We start from the raw sequence: 15,672 nt of genomic DNA on the forward strand, positions 1-15,672 counted from the left end.
AGCTGAATGACTGATATTGAATGAGAGAAATACACAAAGGATATTTACATTTTTGACAAGCTTTTGTCAAAGCTGAAGTGTGTGTTTTTTTAATGATAAAAACACTTCTCCTTGACCAGTTTTATGCTGGTTGACTTCCTAGGCCGTGTAAACACATGCTGTGTCTTTGCCAGGCTATGCACATTGTGTCCTATGTTGAATTAGATGAGAGAAGATCTTGTGTTATGTTGGTATGCACGTGTGTGAGATGAATACATATCTGGACATATTACACTGTTGTGTAATAAAAAATTGTACCTTCATAGGCACAATCGCTTGTCACCGGGGCAGTACGCTTAAAGAGACAATCTACCCCTAAAATATGCACATTAGTTCCTTAGAGTAGTAATATATACCCTTAAGGTGCTATACTTCTCGTTTTACTTTTTAACGGTTTGCATACTGTGTCGCAGGGAAGTATGCATATTTGAACGTGGGAACTGTGCTGTTTGTTTTAGTGGCCTGACATGTCAACTTCTTGCTTAACCAATGGCGTGCAGTACTTTGGGGTGAGAGTCTCTGCAAAAAGTATTAATAATGACTAATTTTCTCATTTGTTTCTATAATGAAAGACAGGTTGTGATGGAAGAAATCCCAACCCAGTTGGTTTGGTCACGCTTCAGGTGCATTTTACAAAACTATATGTAAAGATGTTTTTCTAAAACCTCTGGGGGGGAAAAAATGCTACTTATGCTAGTATCACAGTCCAACAAAAGATTTACTTTGACTAGACTAGGCACTTTTTTTGTCCGTCACCCCTCCTGCCATGTTCCTTTGCCCATGCAGAGAACTTGTCAGAGACTGAGAGTTTTCTCACACCCCCTCATGTTCATTTGTTTTATTTCTCAGTTGTTGTTGTTGTGTAAAATGCAACAATGATTATTTATGTCTTTATGCTCTTTCCTCCACGTACCCACAAGCTAAACAAAAGTGGAGAGAGAGAGGTGTGAAGCCCCTGCAAGCCTCTTTGACAAGTTTACACTGTATAGCTCACAGAAGCAGAAAATAACTAATTAGGATTGTGGTTCTGACAGCCCTTGTATGTTAGGCTGGAGAGCCCGGCCCTTTCTCTGGCTCTCTGATATCTGCTCATCTCACACATGACTGCACACAGCGGCGTCTGGAGGACCGTCCAGGAATCCTACCTGAGAGAAAGCCTGCTGGGAAACGAAATGCATCACTGAAGCATGGATACATACTTGCACAATATGCTGAATCTATATTGAAATCATTTTGTGTGTGGCTTGTTTTAGCTTGTGATGTTCAAATGCTAAAATTCAATAGGCCTTCTGACCAGGGCTTGACATTCACTTTTTTGACCACCAGCCACTGTGACTAGTGGTTTTCCAAAGTTACTAGCCACTCAGCATTTTCACTGGCCACAATTTTAAAGTCGATACCATGGGGAAAAACTGCCATATATATATTTTAAATATTATCCCCAAAATTTCGTTATATTAGGAGGTATATTAGGCTACTTTAAGACCTGACGCACGGACCCATTATACTGTTACACATGCGTTTTCTTTCTCAACTGTGTTTACGTGAATACTTGCCAGGACTGGCATTTTGACATTATTGTGTGTTTATTCGACTGTTTAAGTGCAATAAGCAGAAGAAAAGAACTCAATTTAGTGCTGAGAGGCGGCTTTATGTGTGCACACTTTGGGTGTGAGCACGAAATCTGTGGGAATGAGTCAAATTATGCGCATTGTGCAATCCCACATCGAAATTCAAGCCCTGCAACACAAACAATATTCATCCGGAGCACATGAGTGAGGGGAGGCGGGTTTGTGTGTCAACTCGCTGTCGGAGAGATGAGAGAGCAAGAAAGCGCAGCTGGTATCGTGTAACTATTCTGTGGAAAATTAGTATATTTTTGAAAAATCTATATTTTTTTTACAACACTACATTGCACTTAGTTTATTATTTCAGATGCCTTTTTAAAAGACTACAATTGAAAAATGTATACATTATGTATAAAATTAAACCCACCAAAGTGGCTAGTAGGAGTGAGTGTGTTACACGCCACTGCTGAAATCCACTCGCATTTGGCAGGTGTTAATGTCAAGCCCTGCTTCTGACCTAACAGAAAAATAGTGAAAGTTGATTCAGTGCTATGTTTAGTATGTGCAGTGTGTATAAAAAGTAGTGGCCTTTTTATATTTTGTTGTTTTCGACTTAGTTTAGTTTTTATACCACTTATCAACAGAAACACTTTTTCATTTTACTCTGCAATGCGATCTGAAATAAGTAGGAGATAATGTACACTACCATTAAACATTTATTTTTCGGTCGGTTAGATTATTTAAATATTTTTGTAAGAAGTCTCTTATGTTCACTAAGGCTACATTTATTTGATAAAAAATACAGTAAAAATAGTATTATTGTGAAATTGTATTACAATTTTAAAATAACTGCTTTCTACTTTAATATATTTGAAAATGTAATGTATTCCTGTGATGGAAAAGCATTTTCAGCATCATTACTCATTAATTAGTAATTACTCATTACAGTCTTTAGTGTCACATGATCCTTCAGAAATCATTCTAATATGCTGATTTGCTGCTCAAGAAACATTGTCATCAATGCTGAAAACAATTGTGCTGGTTAATATTTTTGTGGAAACCGTGATATATCAGGATTCTTTTATGAATAGAAAGTTCAAAAGAACAGCATTTAATTAAAAGCTTCAGAGGTTGTGTGGTTGTAGAGATTGCATATTCAACTGTTGCTCTTAATGGGAGACTGTCAAAGAGAAATTCGCTATTAAACAAAAATGTCATGATATCTTGGCACAGCATGTGGGAGACTCTGAAGCCGTCTGGAAGATGCTTCTGTGGTCTGATGAGACCAAAACGGAGATGTTTGTACATTAGAATAAACGGCATATTTGGCATAAGCCGAACTTTGCGCATCAGAACGCTGCTCCATCCCCATGGTGAAGCACGGTGGTGGCAGCATCATGCTGTGGGAATGCCTGGCAGGCTTGTAAAAAAGCTAAAACAATGCAAATCCCAGAGGAAAACGTGATGAAGTCTGCAAGATATACAGGACTGACTGAAAAACAACAACGTTTATGTCCTGGATTGGCTGTTTCAGAGTCCACAACTCAATCCAAGAATTTATAGGTGAACTTGCTGTTCTCTCATGATGTCCATCTCTGCAAAATGGGAGAATGAATGAGGAAAAATTGCAGTGGCCAGATGTGCAAAGCTGATAGAGAACCACACGCGCACAGACTCAAGGCTGTAATTGGTTTTAACATGTTTACTTATAAGATTAGACAAATGTGTTTAAGCCACTTCTTGTTGTTCTGTGGTCTTTCTAAACACTGTCTGGAGTAGCCAGAAGTTCTCCATGATATGTTCAATGCACAGACTTGGAAAAAAAGATATGAGTAAATGCTGGAGAAAGATATTCTGTATTACATTTATTTGTAAGTTAATTCCAGGTCATCTTTGCACAGAACCGTAGTGTTAATGAGAAAACCAGCTAAGAACTGCTGCAATATCACTTAACACTAACCCTAAACCAAAACTGCACTTTATTTTACAGTCATGTTCCCCATGTACGTACTATATACTTACTTTATATTACCCAGTACTTACATGTTGTTGATAAATATTACTCAATACTTAAATGTATAATTACACTGTAACAAGGACACTTTAAAATAAAGTGTAACCAAATTTTTATATATTTACAGCACTATTAAAACTGAAAAATCATGTCCTTTGATTATTTTTTCTTTTCTTTCTCTCACTAACTTTTCTTGAGCCTTTAAAGAAATATGATTTTCTGCCAGACGTCTCTGGAAAGACCTGAAGCTCTTTCAGCAGTAGCTCTCTGTGGGAATAAACTTGATTTAATTAGTGCAAAAACACACTTGGCTGTTGTTTACTGAAGATTATAAACACTTTTCTTAAATTGTGCTGCAAAGTTGCATTATGCAGACAGCTAAAATGAAAACCATCATTTGGACCACAAAGGTAAATCCAGACTTTGTGTGGATCATGCTCCCTTAATCAACGACATTCCCCACAAGGTTTCTGGAAGACAGCAGTGCTTTTATCCGACTGTGAATGTGATGGAAAAAATTAATTTATATTGCATTATTCAGTTATACCCTCTGTGATATTGATGGGCCTCAAGAACTACACAGCCCTACGCATCCAAAGTCCAATGCTACCTCACTGAATCCCACTACAAAGTCGGTAATTAAGCAGTAGAGCAGAGCAGATGATGGGTGTCAGGTGTTGCAGAGGTTTTCAATAAGATCAATGTTTGCCTCACATACTCTCTGACAGCAGACAGTGTTGTCTAGCTTTGTATTGATATTTACTCTAAATCCTTTGCGACTTAATAGTTAATTCACAACCCTCATGTTTAATGTGGATCCTCAGAGACCCCAAGGCTGTTTAAATAGCTATTAAAAAAAAACATACTCTCGGGTTGAATCTTATGAGAGCTGATTATAAACAAAATTTCAGAAAGCATACCTATGTAAAAATACAGCATCTTTTTTTATTATTATTATTGGCACCAACACAATTGCTCAAATCAAATTTTGGATGATTGTATGTCTGATATTACTGCGGTGATTGGGCTTTTTATGCCGTGTCCAACAAAGTGCTTGAGCTTTTTGCCATTTCTAAACTGCATGTTAATAGAAAGCTAAGAGCTGCAGGAGAGTGCTCTGCTGTCATGGCACGACATCACCTCCAGCATTTCTAATTAGCTTATTTGGCTGGATTTGAAACGCTACGTCTTGTTAGAAAAAGCAAGAGTTCGACATGAATTGGATATCTAAAACCTGTGGAATCTATCAGGCTGACATGGTGATTTATGCTGTTGACTTCACAGGATGTCTAAAAGTGGTTGTTTTTCATAAGTCACACTTTTTTTTTTCTCCCTGTCTCTCAGGGACTCAAACCAATGGATCACAATGGGTTGTCAGATCCCTATGTTAAGCTGCACCTGCTGCCTGGAGCTAGTAAGGTATGTGCCTGCTCACCACTTGGAGATGCATTGTTTTATACATTCCAAAGAGGCTTGTAGTTATATTATTTGTATGTTTTAAGGCAGTGGTTCTCAACCAGGGGATAGTTGTTTTAATGAAGATTCTGATTATCAATACAGTCTTTAAAACATGTTAAAACAGACAATGTTAAACGAGGTACTGTCTATCACTGTTCAACGTCCATATAGTTAAAATTGCATTTGAAATTACATCAGATGTAAGGTAAATTGCTGGAGGTGTCTGTTTGTGTTCACAATTGAAATTCCTAAAAAATTTAGATTGATGGATGGATAGATACTTTTTTATATTCTACCAGACATCAGACCATTTACAGGACATTCGCTCGGAAGGATAGAAGAAGAAAAGTAGCAGATCCGCCATTGCATGCAAAGTTTATACTGTAATAAGGAAAACAAAACAAAAACAATAGAGAAGGATATGTTGCTTTGTTTTGTTTCATTCTGTTTGTTTCATTGCACTCTTCTGCGACTAACTCAAAGTACACCACAACTGTGCGTATTGCCATTTCTGTCTCAACATTCACCTTGCTTGCACCATCCGCCTTGACAAAAATTGGGCATGAACCCTTCTGATGACAAAAATTACGGGCAGAATGCAGACGGCTGAAGTTACTTCAGTCTCTTGAGTCTGAGATGTTTAATTTAATGGGCCCTATCATACACCCGGTGCAATGCGGCGCCAGGCGCGACGCAAGTTTCTTCTGCTAGTTTCAGCCTGACGCAGTTATCATTTTCACGCCCTGCGCCACGTTGTTTAAATAGCAAATGCATTTGTGCCTGGTCTGAAAACGAGGTGTGTTCAGGCGCATTGTTGGTGCGTTACTATTTTGAGGCAACTGAAATAGACTGCGCCATTGATCGACAAAAACCTGTTCTAAAGTCAATGGCGCAATATTTTTTTTATTTAAAGAGCGCGTTAGTAATAAGCGCCTATAGGCGGGTGCACAACATGTGTACACTTTGTCCCGTAGATGGTCTGCTTGCGTGCTTTAACCTCGCGCATGAGCAGATCCGTTTCCTCGCTAGAAAAGCGTTCAGTTTTTCCGCTTGCAATTCCACTATGTATATAGCGAATCCGCAATGACGTGAGCGCAACTGAATGGGAATGGGAGATGAGACTCTGATTGTTTTTTTGCACGTTACGCCCAAAACACACCCATTACTCATTAAGAGAATAGGGACAACCCTTTTAGACCTTTTTCCTGTCGTTAAACTAGCAAAAATGGATTCTGACACACACTAAGTGCACTTGCACTTTAGACCATGCGCTTAGATCGTTAAAAATTGTTAAAATCATTTTTTTCCCATAAACTTACTTCAAGAAACAAACACTACCTTAAGATCTAAATTAAGTTTTTCCTTGTCACTGGCCAACCTCTGTGTGCTACAAATTACCATCATGCATCTCATTATGATCTGTTTTTGACCTGTACCCTCCTTGCTCATCTTGCCAACAATCCACTTAACTACTGACAGCATAAGACTTCTCTAAGTCATCCTCCTTCTTTATGGATCATATGTCCTACAGTAGAGCCGAACTCTCCTTCACAGGGTTACAGAGTAATCGAATCGGATAGGATATCAGAGTTACCCCATTAGGATTAGGAAACACCTCACAGATGTGCTAGATGAAACAAAGACTCAGGTGTTAATCACACCTGCTTTAATCATTTTTCCATGAACACGGAACAGCATAGTGTCTGACACTCTTTTCTTCTCCTTTTTCAATAAATGGTTCAAGAAGGTGCTCAAGCTTAATAAAATACTTGGAAAGCTGTAAGTCTTGGAGTGTCAAACTGTGTATAACTAAATGTTATATGAGCTGTTTTATTTACCATTAATTTTAAGCGTGATTTTCCATTTTGCAACCTTGTTACCAAAACTTGGCGCATGTTTAAATACAGAGTTTAAACCCCTGATTTGCCTGACATGGTGAAATGGAAGGTCTGGTATATTCTTAGCTTGTGCTAAGAATAAAGACTAAAGAGTGCCAGTGAACACAACCACTAATCTACAAGCAAATCTATCATTTCTTCTAGGCCAATAAGCTCCGCACCAAGACCCTACGTAACACACTCAACCCTGTCTGGAGTGAGACCCTGACGTATTATGGAATAACAGATGAAGATATGGTTCGCAAAACACTCAGGTATCCAGTCACAATCTATACATTCATTACTTGTTTGAATTTGATATGTCAAGGCATCTGCAAAACTCTCAACTTATTTTTGTGAAGTTGCCACTGGAAATGACAAAAGCTTATCCATCATAAAGAAGTGACTTAGTGGAGTTTAGCGAAGGGTTGAGTACCTAAAAAGACAGATTTGGGTAACATTTTATTTCACTTGTCCACTTTAGACATTCTACTAACTATAAGTAACTTTGCAACTACATGTCAACTACCAGCCATTGGAGTATTAGTAGACTGTCTGTTTAATATCTTCTAACACTTTATTTCGATGCTCCACCAACAGACATTCTACTGACTAACTTTGCAAGAATGTCAACATATTCTATTAACCCTAACCTATCAGTCTATTACAGTCTGTTAATACTCTGAGAGTTAGCTGACATGTAGCTGCAAAGTTACTTATTGCTAGTAGAATGTCTAAAGTGGACCATCGAAATAAAGTGTAACCTACTTATTTGCTACAAATTGAGAGAAAAAAAACATTAGGTTCATTCACATGACGTATAGGTGGGATAAAAAGAAAAGGATATCAGAGAAAGTGGCACGCGAAGCAAATCAACTTAAGTTTAATGAGGGCTTTTCAAAAATGCCAGTGGTGACTGACCTAAGGTCCTACTTTAATAAGAAAAATAAAGAATATGTATTTTTTTTAATTAAGTGTCCATGGTTACATGATTCCCATGATCCAGTTGTAATTGGGTGGGTCAGGTCCACTCCAAGCCCCATGTAGTGCTGAGCCTGAGACCTAATTACAAGCAGAACAACCATTTGCCTTCAACGATTCTTGGATCGCTGCTATAGAGTGTAGTGAGGTGTTATGGCATTCATAAAAATTAAAAGCCTCCAGTTGAAGGACCAGTGAAGGAGGTTGAAATTTACTTCTCACGCTGTCCTCTAAAACTGAAAGCTTACATCATGTTTAGATCTGGTTTCTGGGGTCTTCATGAAACCTCTCTGTTCCTGCGTCAGTGTATCGGCACTCAGGAATATGGCAGTATATTGACGAAGCAGTGTTTGCTTTTATCCTGTAAAATTGCATCATATTTCTTGGACGTTATGTGACCCTGCAGAGCAATTATCTGGATCTAATTACTCAAATTAGCTGGCTGCTCATGCCATTAGATTTTCTTTGTCAACAGAAACAGGGCATAGAAAGCATCCATTGGTTTTCTCTAAATATGTTTTTGGATGTAAAAAGTAGGGTGAATGATGCACATTGGCCTTGGAAACAAGTGGTGAAACTTACGACATTTTGTTGTTTAGACAGATGCTATTCAAATATCCTCAGTGGTGTTGCTAGAATGTGGGGTGAACAACTGAAGTCAATATGAAAAGAAATTCCAACAAAATGTTGCCAGGAAAAAAGAAAATAGTTTTGAATGCATGAAACGCTAACTTTACAATCCAAAATAGTTAACGGACCATTTTTGGTGCTTTTTTTCTCGCAATTCCAAGGATATTTCTCACAATTCTGCAAAGAAAAAATAGAATTGCAAGACATAAACTTGATAATCTGACTTTTTTTTCCTCCGAATTGTGACTTATATCTTTCAATTCTGACTTTTTTTTCTCAGAATTGCGAGTTTATATCTTACAATTCTGACCTTTTTCTCAGAATTGTGAATCGCAATTGCGAGTTATAAAGTCAGAATTTTAAGATATAAACTTGCAAAAAAGTCAATATGGTAATACTTAAATGTTATAGGTGTCACAAATTGGTTGCAATAATGAGAAAAGGATCTAAATGCAGCAGTCTTCATTTTATTAACAACAGGAACAACCAATTTAAAATGCGAAGTAGAACTGACAATGAACTGAAAGAAACACTGGGCTTAAATAGACCGAACAAACCAATCAAAGAAACGTGAAACACCTGTGACAACTTAATCAAACCATTTGTAACCTAGGAAGCTAACTGAAACAGACAAATGAGAGAAAACTGAGGCACAGAATTGAAACATAACACAAAACTCATCCAAACACAAACTCAGATTATCCCTAACAATAGGTTTAAATATTTTGTTATGATGTAACAGCAGCAGGGCTAATACAATATGCCCTCTATGAACTGGATATGTGAATATTGTGTAGATCTATTGTTTTCATCAAATTCATGCTTTAAATGCAGGCTAATCATCACAGGTTTCAACAGTCCAGTATGTCTGTTTAATGGCTTCCAACCATATATGTTTGTGTTGAGCTTCAAAGTGCGTCTTTGACGGTGGTATTCTATAAAAATGAAGACCATCATCCAAAAGCACAAGATTTATTTCGTGGATCTTGCCGTTTTCCTCCACGATACCACTGTTTTTCTGCCTCCTTAATAACACAAATGCCATAATGCAAATGCAGTGATGTAACTGTGAATCTGTGTAAGACATTTTACATAATTTACATTGTTGTCTTGCGTCATAATTCAAAGTGGAAATTGCTAGAGGTCTTCAGACTCAGTGCTAACCGCTAATCAGCCTATCATGACTCACCTTTGCAAACATTTGAAAGTTTTTCATGTCATGTTCGTTATTTTGGCCTCCCCCTTTATACATGATGTTGCCTGGTGATTTCACCCCAGCTGAGATATCATTGGCCCTTTCTGAGTGACATTTAATGCCTCGCAAACATGATCGCAAACTGTAGCATGTGTTGATTTTCACGGAGCTTGATTGTTTAGTTTGCATTGAAACCCTGTGCGGTGATTGAAATGCTGCATTAGGATAATAGCACAGACAAAGTGGCAGTAAAGATTACACCACAGAGTAACATTAGTTTCCACTTGTGTGTATCATTACATAACAGCTGTTACACTCACAATATCCCTCAAATCCATTAAAAGCAGATTAACCAAGTTGCCTGAGTAGATAACCCACTTGGCATTGTCTTTCTAGTTAAATGTTGCAAATGTAAGAAAAGGGTTTAATGTGTCAGATAATGAGGTCTAGCAAGCTATACACATTAAACAAACATTTTGATTAAATCTTATCATGGTTAATGAAATAAATGTCAGTAAATTAAAATAACAATGTTGTATAGTTAATTTAACTAATATTCTGCACACATACACTTCAATGCTGCACTTGCTGTTGGCAACTTGTACAGAAAATGGCCATTGATTACTGACAGAGCACTTTTTGGTCTTTTTCAGTGTGAACCATTTATATGGGCTGACAAAGCATTAAATGGGAATCCGATTTCAATTTGGTGTTGATTAACTCTTACTTAATATGGATTAGGTTTCCAATAGAAAACTGCTTGCAAAGGAAGTTGTTATTCTGAGGTTTTTTATACCTACCATCAGTCTCTGTCTCATATGCACCAGTATATAGAAATGTCCTCTGGAATGAGGAGAAATATTATCTAATGTCCCAATACTGTGACCAGATAGCTTAATACCAGTTTATTGGATCTCATACATTTTCATTTGACTATCATATGACTAAAAGATAAGACACTATTAAAGGGTTAGTTCACTCAGAAATTAAAATTCTGTCATTGTTACTCACCCTCAAGTCGTTCCAAACCCGTAAGACTTCGTTCATCTTCGGAACACAAATTAAGATCTTTTTGATGAAATCTGTGTTTTCTTTGATGAACAGATTGAATTTAGGCTTTTATTCACATATAAACATTCATCAACTCAGTTGTGGTAAACGGAAGCTCAAGCACGTTCGCTTGACGTGTGAGAACCAATGAGGTTCAATCTCGTGTTACACAGCACGTTTGTGCTTTTTTGTCTCACTTCATAAGCCCATGAATAATAGTATAGAATACTGATTGGGGATAATTGTAATCCTCTACATTTTGTCAGTTAAACAATATGATTTAATGTGATAAAAAAAAAATTATTGAGTGATTGAAACATTAATGACATGTGATATCTGCGTGAACTGGTGCACAGAGGTATGCAAATGCATAAGTTGACAGGCATGTAGGACATTGTGTCATCCCATTCGGACTGAATGCAATGATTGGACAAACATTTTATAAGCCTTCCACAGACAAGATATATACATATAAATACATTTAGACCACTTAACTTGGTGATTGTTATCAGGATGTGAAAAGAAACTTTCAACCCGAATAACAAAAACTGTTTCTGGAACAAATTGCCTGCCATGCCTTTAAGTATTAAAGCAGTTGATTACTTTGAGATATTGTTGATTTAGTATTTCGGATAAATTGGTTATATTATTGAGTTGTATTTAATATACTATTCTTTCTACTATTCTTTCTCAATGCATTTATTTTAATGGAACTATTACAATTGACACTTAAACACTGTAGGTTTATACCAAACGATGGGTGATAGATGGTAGTTAAGAAAATGTGACCTCCAGTCTCTCTTTCCTGAGCAAAATCTGAGGCTGCAAGATGCTAAAAACTTGAACACCAACCCATGATGGAGTCGTCTAGACAGGCCAGAGTTAGCAAGAGCAGGGAGTTATTGTGCGACTTGCTGGCTTTTCCCGTTGAGATTGCAGCTCTGTGTTTGGTGGCTCCCAGATTTGTCTGGACTCAGAGTGAATTAATGAGGCAGAGAGTCTACGCTTCAAAGGTCACATTTCTGTTCGTAAGCGGTGCAGTAACAGGTTCATTCAACACAGCTAGAGGGAGGTGACGCTGGGTGATTTACAGTTTAGAAAGGTTTAAAGGGGACATATCATGCTAAATCCACTTTTTTAGCCCTTAAATGCATTTTGTTGTATATTTGGAGTGTTTAGAAGTACAGAAAAGTTGAAATTATTCTCTTCAGGTGCTTCGTTGATATCTTTATATTCTGTTTTGGTCATATTTTTCAACCTGTTCCGATTTTTCTGTTCTCTATGACGTTTTTTGAACTATTATGTCACAGTATTTGCAGCGGAACTGCCAAATAAGGACATTGACTTCCGGCCCACCACTTCGAGCAATCCGCCATTTTTATTTCTCGCTGCAATTTTGTAGTCCAAGCTAAAGGATGCAGAAGTTACGAGAGGGTAAGTTAAAATGTTCGGTTGTTGGATGTAGTAACCCACATGCTTCATTACACCGTCTAATGTAGATGAACTGCTGCGCTTGTGACAGGACGCATGTTTAACTGAAAGAACGAGCAGAGAGAGAGAGACCCGGTCGCGCGAGCGCACTCTCTCTCTTCGGAGCCAGGCGAAAGTGTAAACAAGACATCACCGTCTCTTGTATTTAAAGAGACCGCACCAAAACGAGTTGCTCTCAGACGCACATCAGAAAGGGGGTAGAAAAGGGTCCTGTGGAGCTATAATAATGAGGAATTCAGACCCAAGCATTGCAGTTCCGCTTTATATAGACTACAAATGTATGATTTATATGTAAAAAGGAACGATTTAAAAGCATGATATGTCTCCTTTAACTTGGGCCTGGGATGAGGGTTTAAGGCTTAATGTTTTTAGAGAATTAGAATTTTAGAGGAGTCTGTTGTTGATATAATCTGGTCATATTGACAAGTTGACTGAAATCCTTAAAGGAGTTTTATGGTTTTGAGATGAGGTACAGACGTATGCGTGTGCGTCTGCAGACATGTGGGTCGGGGAGTAACCACCTGATGATTCACCATTGCTTTTCTTTAAGGCTGTCTTAGCCAGTTTCCATGGAAACCGAAAGTCTCCCTCATAGGCGGTTCCTTTAGGGATCGCTCTTGTCCTTCACGTAAATAAACTCCAGGCACTGGCATATTCAGCGTCTCACCTGTAGTGTTTATAAAAACTACATTTTTATTATTTTTCCTCAAGCAGCGTTCTGGCACTTTATAGTGCCTTCAATTTCCTCAATAAAGCCCTGACGGTCTGAGCCTACATCCCAGTGATAAAATTGTCGTCTTATGTCTGACTCAAACTTGTCTGCTCTCGATCATTCTGAATGGAGGGTACAAATGAAAAGAGATGGGCATAAAGAGAAACAGAAAGGGACAAAATCTCTTTTAATTCCTAATGTGCTCCAGCGAGTAGTTTAGAGGTTTAACACTGAAAATAATTGAAACCATTTTCACAAATAATTAGGAAGGAATGGCAATTAACACATTGAATTGAACATGACATTTTGAAATAGAAATAGAAAGTCTGAAATAGTATTTTCTTGTAAAACATACTCGAATAATCTTTTTTACTAAATAAATTCAAATAAAATAATTTGTGTGTGTGTGTGTGTGTGTGTGTGTGTGTGTGTGTGTGTGTTTGTGTTTGCGTGTGCTCGCGCACATGATTGTTATTCTTTTTTTGACCATTAACCATTTTAACGCAGCTACTGTGTTACAGCTACTCATTAAAATGGATTACTGTTGCAAAGTTCAAAAATGCATGCATCAAAGTATACTAGCTAGTTTACTGCTGCATCATCTACATTGAACATGGATTGGATCCATTTAATATTCAACAGGCCAATAGAAATACAACAGAACAAAGATATGAAATAAACAGTGCTTTTCAGGTAGGCCTAACAGTAGTTCTCAGTTACAGAAATTGAATAAAGTAATTAAATGGAAGATAACACTGCTGTTTAAATTTTATATATATTATTCCTCATTAAAGTTACAAAGGTTATTCAGTCAATCAGTCTTTTGTTGTTTGATTAACATTAAAACAAACAGCAGCGAAGCAGGAATATTAGGCTGCTGTCACTTTAAGAGCTGCATGGATCCAATACACTGGTACACACGTGTTTTATTTCTCAACGGTTTACGTTCACTTAATCCATAACTGACTGTGTTTACTAGGATACTCGCCAAGATGACCATTTTGATATCATTTTGTGTGAATTCAAGTCCATTCAAGCACAACAAGCAACGAAAGAGAACTCAACTAAACTGAGAATTCAGTATTCACACTGTCTGAGATTTGGCCTTCCGGGCGCTTGCTTTGGATGTGTATGCACTAAACTTCTCACAGAGCGAGTACCAAATTGAGTTATTTCGCATCTTCTTGCTTGAATATTTAAATTGGCAAGGCTTAAGGATAAACTTTCCGTTAATTTGTTTTGGCAAACATTTAATTTTATTATTTTGCATAATCCAATGTTTAAAAATTTTGGATTATGCAACAGACATTATACAACTCAGTGCCTTCACACAATTAAAGGGTTAGTTCACCCAAACTTTTTAATTACGGCATTAATTACTCACCCTCATGTCATTCCAAACCCGTAAGACCTTTGTTCATCTTCGGAACACAAATTAAGATATTTTTGATGAAATCAGAGAGCTTTCTGACCGCCCCATAGACTGAAACATTATTTCCACTTCCAAGGCCCAGAAAGGTAGTAAAGACAGACATCGTTAAAATAGTCCATGTGGCGACAGTGGTTCAACCTTAATGTTGTGAAGCGACGAGAATACTTTTGTGCACAAACCCCCACCCCCCAAAAAAAAGAATGACTTTATTAACAAATACATTCCCTTCCATGTCAGTCTCTAATGCTGTTCACGTGAGCGCCAATACTGAGCCGGCGCTCTGACATAGAACCTGAATTTTTTAATAAAAATGTAACTTGAAGCAAAGTAAATACTTTCCAGATAATAATTTAATTTAAGTTTGGTTTACAGCAGTGGTTCTCAAACTTTTTTGGTCACGCCCCCTTTAAAAAATGTTTTTAATTCTGGCGCAAAATAATTTCACTAAAAATAAAAATAAAGATTTTTTTTATATTTAAAAAAAAAAGTGCAAGGAAAAACACCTGCAATGCAATAGTTTCACTTTTTTAATGTCATTGAAATATTGAAAAATATAACAGAAAGAGACAATAATAGATCAGAACTTAACTTTTAATTTAAATAAACAAAAAAATGCACATATTTCAGTGATGCTTTGTATGAGCAATATATAATCAGTGGCTGCAGTGAGCTCTGTTGGCGGTCGCCTCGAGCTCAGATTCTTGTACGTTTTCTTGCTGGAAAGCGGCGCATTCACAATAGCAGCTTGTGATGCCGTTCGATGAAGAGCTGCTTTTCTATGGCGAGGAACTTTTATGTCAGGCTTGTTCACGGTCTGAAGAAGAACTATTCAGTGGATGTGTGTTCAGTGCTGCTTTATAAAGGCAGAGCGCACTTAAACACCGTTGCAACAGCTTTTTTTTTTTTGGGAGAATCCCACACTTTGAGAATCACTGGTTTACAGTGACAAATATAAAAGCCAATTATTTCATTTAAAAATACGTGTAATATATCAGACTAATATTGAACTCACACAGTATAAATGACAAACAATTCTTTATTTATGAAAGCTTATAACTGCTTTTACAATTTAGAAGGCAGTGACTCACAAAGCAATGATTTCATTTAGGGATCCTTGGCATCAAACGTTTAAAACCCCTTGTTTTAGAGGATTTGGGGAGTCAAGTTATATAGGAAAATAAAAATATAGGAGCAGCAAATATGCAGATGTATGTAGAATCTCAGG

General features: G+C 37.3%; 1 protein-coding gene across 3 annotated transcripts in view; it reads left to right on the forward strand.

Moving 5' to 3' along the window:
* Nucleotides 1-15,672, forward strand: part of doc2b (double C2-like domains, beta) — a 223,447-nt gene that overhangs the window by 191,689 nt on the left and 16,086 nt on the right. For all 3 annotated transcript variants that reach the window (XM_084113642.1, XM_084113643.1, XM_084113641.1), the window contains exons 11-12: nt 4,966-5,040; nt 7,122-7,231. In XM_084113642.1, the coding sequence (XP_083969768.1) occupies nt 4,966-5,040; nt 7,122-7,231 (185 nt within the window). The remainder of the gene's footprint in view (nt 1-4,965; nt 5,041-7,121; nt 7,232-15,672) is intronic.

The sequence above is a fragment of the Abramis brama genome (genome assembly GCF_963993115.1).
Source record: "Abramis brama genome assembly, chromosome: 5".
NCBI classification, from domain to species: Eukaryota; Metazoa; Chordata; class Actinopteri; order Cypriniformes; family Leuciscidae; genus Abramis; species Abramis brama.